Here is a 9,098-nt window from a genome sequence, read left to right as displayed (position 1 = left end):
TCTGACGTCTATAATCAGGGTTCCTCATTGCTAGTCTGTTGCTCTCCCCTCTTGGTCTGTCCCCAGGTGGGTGGGTCAGACCGACCACTCTCCCCAAACTGTCCCCTGCAGCGCTGTCATCTAGGGAGGGGGCATCATGTCTCCGGCTGAGTCTGGGCCTGCAGTCTTCTCTGTTCCGAGCAGGAACATCACCTTTAAGATTTGGCACACCAGCATGAGGTCTACTCTCTCCCCCCCTTTCCTGTGGTGACATAAACAATACCCTCCCCTTGGGTGGATTAGTGCCCTATTGCCATCTTTTTCTTCCCCCACCCCACCGTGGGCCGTAAAGGCATATGGGGGTGGGTGGGTTCTGCCTTTGCGCACAGGTGCTGTCTGCATTTTTCTTTCTTTCTTTCTGATGACACATGGTCTGACTCCTGAGTCTCCGAGGTGGCATTTCCCCTATGCCCGTCCTGCTGTTGAAACTTACCTCAGTGGATTCACGTCGTGCTTGTCCTGACTTCACTCAGCACGACACCCTCCAACCCCTTCCACGAGAGGAGCGTCATCTCTCCATCACTGTTTTCAGGGAGGTGTAGTGCTCCATGTGTGCATGTACTAGAGCTTTTGAATCCACCCATCTGCTGATGGAAACTTAGGCTGTTTCCAATTCTTTGCAATTGTGAACTGTGCAGAGATGCACACTGGTGTGCAGATGTCTGGTTGTGGTCTGTTTATTATTTCTCCTTGGTATATGCCCAGTAGTGGAATTTCTGGGTCATAAGGTAACTCAATTTCCATCTGTTTCAGGAATTGCCAAATTGCTTTCCGCAGTGGCTGTCAGACCTACAAGATCATCAGCAGTGGAACAGATTTCTACCTCACCACACCCCCTCCAACACCTGTTGCTTTCTGACTTTTTGAATTGGGCTATCTTTGTGGCTGTTAGCTGGTATCTTATACTTATTTTAATTTGCACTTCCCAGACAGCTAATGATCGGGAATGTTTTTCTCACATGCCGATTGGCCACTTTTGGTCAGGTTTCCCTCCTTGTGAATCTTCTATTCAGGTCTTTCAGCCCTCCTGAGTGGGCAGTTCATTTTTTTTTCTTATTGTAAACTTGCAGAATTTTGTAGATTTTAGTAATAAGCCCTTTGTCTGATGTGTCACTGCTAAATGTCCTTTTCCAGTCTGTGGGCTCTCCTATTACCCTCTTGATGAAGTCTTTTGATGTACACAAGTGTTTTAGCTTCAGTATGTCCATGTCTTCTTGTCTAGTTTATCTTTCTCTGAATGTGCACCCTTCATTATTTCCGATAGCCCATGTGTTCCCTGCACTAAGGTTCTTAGTTTTGCCCCAATTTTCTCGTTGATGGTCCTGGGAGTTTGGGGTCTGTGATCCACCTTGAATTTGTTCTTGTGTATGGGGTGAGGTAAGGATCTTCTTTCATTCTTCTGCAGGTCGATATCCAGCCTTTCCAGCACCATTTGTTCAACAGGGCATTTGCTTCCCACTTGATATTTCTTTGGGCTCTTACCAGAGATCAGTTGTCTGTGTGCTGCTCTTTTTATTTCTGGATTTTCTGCTCCTATCCATGGGTCCTATCCTATTTGGACAACTGTGGCTGTATATCAAGTTTTACAGTCAGGTAATGCAAGCGCTCCCACTGTATTCTTCTTCTTGAGGAGTTCTCTGCCAATTCTGGGCTTCTTCCCTCTCCATACGAAGTTGGTGGTCAGTTTTTCCACTTCTTTTAAAAGATGCTGGTATTTGTATTGGGATGACATTGAACTTATATGGTGTACAAGAATATAATTTAAGTAAAATTATTATTTGTTAGTTCCACATGATTTCTGATGTAAAAGTCAATGTCAACGCCACCTTATTAAATTTAAGCATCTGGTTAACACAGTTAACATGGCGTTATTAAAAATATGCTCTTCAGGGCTATGTATCAAGTGTAGCCATCCATGTAAAAATATGTACAAGTCCTATAAAACTGAAGTAGGGAGAGAGAGATGACCACCCCACCTCCCCCCGACCCCCCAGTCTCGTGAGCAAGTTTTTAATTCTGAGAGCATGGCAGACACTGGGTTTACTCTGTGGACCGAATCCTTCCCAATCCTCCATATGAGGAAAGATGGTCCTCATCTACACAGTGGAGGCAACTGAGTCTGAATTTCAGGCTCCATTTATTGACGGTCCACCTGATACCAGGAAAAGACAATTTCTGTGTTACTGGTCTATTGTTTTTGCATATGAATAATAGGATTTACAAATACAAAATAAAGCCAACTCACTCAAACGTAAGCTGTCAAAATCAGGCAGTATTGGGCACACGGTGCTACTGTAGTAATAATCAATTTCAGTTCTTAACTCCAAGAAATTGGTAGCTCAAATCCTATGTTGGAATTTGAAATGCCATAAATATATATGGAAAATAAAACTCCAATGAATGCCAGTGAAACAGCACAGGTTCTTCAAGTTAGTCACTGAACTATAATAGCAAATAGTCATTTATTTATGTAATGAAGGATTTCAGATATTAGTTATTTTCTGGGCACTGTGTGAGGCTCTGGGGAATCTAGTAATGAGCAAGATGCATGTAATGCCATCATTCACACACACTTACACACCAAACCGAAACCAGATTCACTGCTACTGAGTCAATGCTGACCCACATTGGCCCCCTTTGGGGTCCCAAGACTGTAACTGTTTATGGGAGTAGAAAGCCCAGTCTTTCTCCAGAGTGGTTTTGAACTGCTGACCATCGGGACCGCAGTCCAAGGCATAACCACTACACCACCAGGGCTCCTATCACAACTGTACACAGTAGCTGTTTCCTACGAAAGTCAACAAAAACTTCACTGTACTGACACTCATGCAAGTATAAAACAATTTCTTCTTGGATATAATTCTTCACTCACAAATTAAAAAAACAAAACAAAACCCAGACTCACTGCCATGGAGTCAGTCCTGACTCATAGGAACCCTGTTAAAAACAAAATCAACAACTCTGCCATCGGGAGGTTTCTAACTCAGAGTGACCCTGTAGGTCAGGGTAGAGCTGCGCCTCTGAGTTTCTGGGGTTGTCACTCTTCATAGGAGAAGAAAGCCTCCCCCTCCTCCTCCTCCTGAGGGGAGGCTGCTGGTCTCCAACTGCGGACTTTGTGTTTAGAGCCCAAGATGTAACCGCTGCTCCCCCAGGGCTCCCTCCAACAAGCCTGCAGAGCAGGGGAAACGTGTCCTGCGGGTTTCCCAGGCTGGCCTGGCCACGGAGCAGAAAGCCTCCTGTCTCTGAAGGGCTGGACCGAGCCGACTGGCAGCGGGCAGCCCCGTCATGCAATCTGCTCGGCACCTGGGCTCCTCGAGGAAGGGCTGACGTCTAGCACGGCAGGAAGACCAGGCTCTCCAGAGAACAGGGCTGTCTGTCACCTGGCGGGGACGTCTGTGGGTAAGAGTCCTCCAAACAGCGGGGACTGCACGGTCTCCACTTACAGAGTGAAAGTCAGCCGACATGTCGGCCTGGACCATGGCTGCGCTGCATCGTTCGGATTTACCCTGAGACTCTAACTCTTCAGACAACCTGGGTAACGTCTGCGGCTGACAGAAGAAGCTCAAAGTTTTATGATTATGAACAAAAACAAAAACAACCCAACAGATTTCACCAAAATTATCTTCTACAGCTCAAAGTAAAATAAGAAAAATCTGGCACTCGTTAAAATAGCTCTTGCGCTTTTGGCAAAATGCCTCCCATCACGTTGGGGCCCTTGGCAGTCCAGGGCAGTCCTGCTCAAAGGGAAAGGATGGAAGCAGGGCGCTCGGTAGCCCCGTACGTCCCACAGGGCAGGACAAGAGCACAGAGTGAGTGGCACGTGCAGCTTGGGTTTATGAAATCGGGGCCACGCTGACTTAAGCCGGGGGGTGGGGGTGGGGGGTCCATACAGGTAATTAACATACTGCTAACTGAAAGTTTGGATTCACTGTAAGTATATTGAAATGCCCAGAATTACGTTCATTTTTCGTAACGTAAGGGCTGTACTCATATTCAACAACAGCACACGCACACAACTCTGATGCCAACATGGCAAAGAGCACGGCGTCAGCGATCTGTCTCTGCTTCCCCAGACGAGGTCAGAGGCTCGGAACCGAGGGTCCCCTCCTAGGTCACTTTCTGAGCACATGGAAGTCTCAGCTCTAACTGCCCAGATAGGAAGCCCTACAGCTCCCAGAGGACTCCCCAGGGTTCACGTTCTCCCACACAGAAACAGCTCATCCTCTAACTTAAATCTCATTAACTGCAGTCCGGACTATTTCCCACTGAAAAGGAAGCGCATTGATCCACTGTCTCTCACCAGATTCAACCTTCCTGACTATCTTCAGGGGTCAGTTTCCCTCTGTCTTCGTGTGTCATCTCCGAAGCTTGAAGCCTGAGCTCAGACTGACACCAGCATCATCTTACTTAAGCCAGGCTTACAAGTCAATCTTTCTGCATACCTGAGGTGTTGTACTAAAGCCTAGCCCTGTGAAGGCAATTTCTCACTCTCCAGTTATATCCGTTGACATTTTGAAAGATAAAAGGTAGACTATTAAGAACTGAAAAGCCAGGTGAACAAATACAGTCTTATCTTTCAGATAAGGTCATCTATTAGATCCCCAGATAGATTCCATTTCTATTTAAGAGGCAGGCACACGGTCAGCGGCCATCTGTCACGTGGCGCACACAGCCCCCTGCACTGAATGGTGAGGACGTAGCTCAGTGTCGTTGAAGCAGTCACAAAGTCAGGCACAAGAGTCAACACTGGTTTAGGATTGTGCCACATTCTTGTTTCCTTCTTCAAAAACTAAATTAATGCAAATCAATAAAGTCAGACCATTTTCTAACTGGGTGAAAAAAAAAATCCGAGTCCACTTGGACTTAAAGACACGGCACGATGTTTCTTGTGAAGTTTAGAACGTTCCAATAAGCGAAACCCCAGACCTCCTGAGAGCTACGATAAAACTCCGGTATCACAGGCAACAGCAGATGAAGACCCCCCTGCCGTTTTTATTGGGAGAAGGACTATTTAGTTTGTCCCACTTTATCTGCATGAAACAAACTGCAAACCTCTACATTTGGCAGATATTTTGAGAGACACTATATTTACAGATAAAAAGAAATTCCCAGGGGCCTTGGGTTAAGAATATAAGAAACCCTTGCAGAGATTCTAAGTATCTACTGCGTGCAACAGCTTCTAATATCAGCATCAGTAAGGGGCACTTGATTGTATCTGTTTAATAAAAAATGTAATTAGAACCCGCAGTTGATTTCAGTTTTCTTTAAATATTTCATTGAAACCCGAGAGGAACATAAATCAAGTGCTATTCTCTCCAGCATGTGGAGAAATAAGGATAAACAGTCATTTCCAGGGTGATACGATCCACATAGCAGGCCTCAGTCAGAGTCAACAGCAGAGAAGGGAAAGAGAATTTGCACATACTGTAAAAAGGGCACACATTCGTTCTATCTTCTCTGGGTTCCTTGGCCCACCATTCTTGTTCAGTCTCACCAGAAACCGCTCACTGAAACGTAGGAGAGAGAGAGAGAGAGACAGAGAAATGTAAAGGCCACACGCTCCACAACCAATAAACAGGGCATCTGCAGAGAAGCCCTAAACACCTACAGAATGGCTTGCAGTGACAGGCAAGACCAAAGGCACACGTTGGGTGGGACGATCCTCTCTTCCTTGCTCAGTAACACCAAGTGGTCACTCCTGGCTGACTGACAGGTGCTGCTGGGCACTGGCTGGCGGTGCGTGCCTAATCTCCCAGAAGGCGTGCCCTCCGAGGGCAGCAACGAGGACTGCGTCTTGTATTTCTCTCCAATGCTCCTCCCCCAAGGGACATGCTTGTAACACACGTACACATGAGGGAGCTTCAAAAAGTTGATGGGAAATGGAATGGAAAGACAGTGGCCTTTCCCCCCCCCCACAAACTTTTTGCAGCCTCCTCGTACATCCTTTGATGTGGGCACTCAGATGAATTCTAAGATACCCATCAAACTGCAGATGAGGGAATCAACATTACAAAATTTACATCTTCCTGTTAAATGAACCATGTAAGGGCGAAGAAGAAAAATGTTATAAAAACTTGGGTGAATAAAGAGAAAAAAATACATTATTTCACACATATAAACTCTAAACCGAATTCAGAGTTTGATAGAGCCTGAAAAATATTTTATTTCCCAAAATATAGATAATTCTTGAAGGAAACTAAGGGACTAAACAAACAAATACAATGATAACAAAAATAGTTTGTCTTGTTGCTGTTGTTTTAATAAAAGTTTGTAGCACGTGGAGAAGTTGTATTTGGACAAATGCCTCCTTGCTCTCTCGTGGCCGTCCTGCCCCTGCCCAGGATATCAACCCTATTTTTCTCATCTCAAGCTTTTTTACCAAGTGTAATCGAAAAAAGGAGCCATGGAAGAAACGAAGTGCTCTAAAAGTAATTTACTTCTCTTGTGCCCTCAACAAAGTACTCACATACTACCGTGTATTTCTAACATTAAAGTACTATATTTGAATGATAAGATATGCTACAATAGCAACTACATAAGTTGATTAATTTGTTCCAACAGTAACTTGTTCAGTCATTCAAGAAATAGTTATTGACTCTGATTTTGTGCAAGACACGAGAAGGCAAATGTGAACAAGATATAGAAAGTATTTGTCTTCATAGAACGTAAGTAAGGCCTTGGTGGATAGTGACATATACAGGAAAAAACTGGGAAAAGATTTGAGTTTGATGTAATTTTGAGATTCTTCAGTCTGGGTAATGGATGGAATAAGGAGAGAATGTACCTAGAATGAGAACAAAAAGGACTTTGGTCAAAATCCTGAGAGGTGCCAATATTTAAGAAATGGGCAAAAAACCCGAGCAAAGTAGATATACTGGGACAAACAGAACCCTGAGGGTAATGGGATCCTGCATTAATGAAGAAAAGCGCGTGTCTGAAAGAGGAGAGTGAGATCAACAAGGTCCATGACTACTGAGACAGGGCCACAGAAGACAGGGATGAAACAGTGTCCACTGGATCTTGGAACATGGATTCTGGGAAAAACTCTTTAATGGAATTGTAGTTTAAAATGGACTGAATTGTGTACCTCAAAATTATCTGTCAGTTTGGCTGGGCTGTGGCTCTCAGTGGTTTGGCGGTTGTGCGGTGAGGCAATCATCTACAATGAGATGCTCTGATGTGATCAGTCACTCAATGGTCCGGGGACCAGGATGGGACCCCACACCCTGATCTGACACAGGAAGCGCTTCCTTGGAGGTGTGCCTCTCAGCACCTCTTATTTAACAAGAGATAAAAGGCAAGAGAAACAAGCAGAGGAGAGGGATCTACTATCAACAAGAAAGAAGATTCAGGTGCAGAGCTAGTCTTTTGGACCCAGGGTGCCTGTACTGTGAGCCTCCTGGAGCCAGAAGACTGAGGAAAAGAACCCTTCCTCTAGAGCTGACAGAGCCAGCATGCCCTCAAAGGCAGTGCTCTGAACTTGGACTTGCAGTCGTCAGGGAAACAAATGCACTGGTTGACTAAGACCAGTCACTTGCAGGATTTCTGTTACAGAGGCACTGGATAACTAAGGAGTCAATGTAAGGAGCAGGAAATGAAGAAGTAGAAAAAGCGAGTTTAAACTACAATGTACTAAATGGCTGTGAAGAGGTGAAGTAAGATGGTTTTTATTAACTGGGATTTTAAGGTTTGGGGGCCTTTAAAAAACTGAATACTCTAAACGTTTATAGTCAACTGATATCAACAATGGTGTCAAGGTAATCCAATGAAGAAGGCATAGTAATTTCAGCAAATGGTACCGAATAATCTCTTATGCAAGAAAGGCCTTGATGCTTATTTACAAAATAGTAACTTGATAAAAAATGTTTTGGAAAGGATGATGGCAACATCTGTACAAATATGCTTGATACAATTGATGTATGGAATGTTATAAGAGCTGTGAGAGCCCCCAATAAAATGACTTTTTTGAAAAGAAAAAAAAAGTAATTTTAATGGATCATACACCTAACCTACAAACTAAAAAAAGGAGAAAAATTTCAAAAGGAAAATATATGTTCACATTTATAATTCTATATTTAGCATGCAGCAAAATTTTTTTGTGTGACCTTGGATTATTAAGCAATCATGTACCAAAAAGTAATAAATTGAACTGCAACAAAGTTTAAATCACCTATTTCTTGTAATTTACTGCTAAGAAAAGAGAAGTAAGTCCCAGACAAGGAGATGTTTATAAAGCATTCCTCTAAGACAAAACTTGTCTCCAGAATATATAAAGTACTTTCAGAACTCAATAATTAACAAAAGAAACAACTCAATTTGAAAATAGGTAAAATATTTTACAAGACCTCATCAAAGAATATGCGAGGGGTACCCCAAAATAAAATTAAAAAAACAAAGTATTTTCCTTAAAAAAATCATTTTATTGGGGGCTCTTACAGCTCTTATCACAATCCATACGTACTAGACACATACTATCTATACATACTAGATGTATAAATAGATAATTTATACATACTAGGTGTATTACATCCATCCATTGTGTCAAGCACATTTGTACAAATGTTGCCATCATCATTTTCAAAGCATTTTCTTTCTACTGGAGCCCTTGGTATCAGCTCCTCATTTTTGCCCCCTCCTACCCCACCCGCCCCCCTCATGAACCCTTGATAATTTATAAATTATTGTTATTTTTTCATGTCTTACACTGACAGATGTCTCCCTTCTTCCAGTTTTCTGTTGTCCATCCCCCTGGAGGGGGGGGTGTTATATGTTGATCATTGTGATCAGGTCTCCCTTTTGCCCCCCCATCCCCACCCTCCCCTTCCCCTCCTGTTATCACTACTCTCATTGTTGGTCCTGAGAGGTTTATCTGTCCTGGATTCCCTGTGCTGCGAGCTCTTGTCTGTACCAGTGTACAAGCTCTGATCTAGCCAGATTTGTAAGATACATCATGACAGTGTAAGGGGGTGGGGGTGAGGAGGAAGCATTAAAGAACTAGATGAAAGTTGTGTGTTTTATCAGTGCATACTGCACCCTGACTGGCTCGTCTATTTCCTGTG

The 9,098-nt window shown here is 43.6% G+C and overlaps 1 protein-coding gene across 1 annotated transcript in view; it reads right to left on the bottom strand.

Annotated features, from left to right (window-relative positions):
• Positions 1-9,098, bottom strand: part of DOCK3 (dedicator of cytokinesis 3) — a 340,151-nt gene that overhangs the window by 129,943 nt on the left and 201,110 nt on the right. The window contains exon 9 of the mRNA XM_045297414.1: positions 5,465-5,546. Coding sequence (XP_045153349.1) covers positions 5,465-5,546 — 82 coding nt within the window. The remainder of the gene's footprint in view (positions 1-5,464; positions 5,547-9,098) is intronic.

This window comes from Echinops telfairi, unplaced genomic scaffold (genome assembly GCF_000313985.2).
Source record: "Echinops telfairi isolate 266 unplaced genomic scaffold, ASM31398v2 ScPeMD7_7420;HRSCAF=8458, whole genome shotgun sequence".
In the NCBI taxonomy this organism is placed as follows: domain Eukaryota; kingdom Metazoa; phylum Chordata; class Mammalia; order Afrosoricida; family Tenrecidae; genus Echinops; species Echinops telfairi.
The sequence above is the reverse complement of the archived record's forward strand: the minus strand, read 5'-3'. Positions and strand labels throughout refer to the sequence as shown.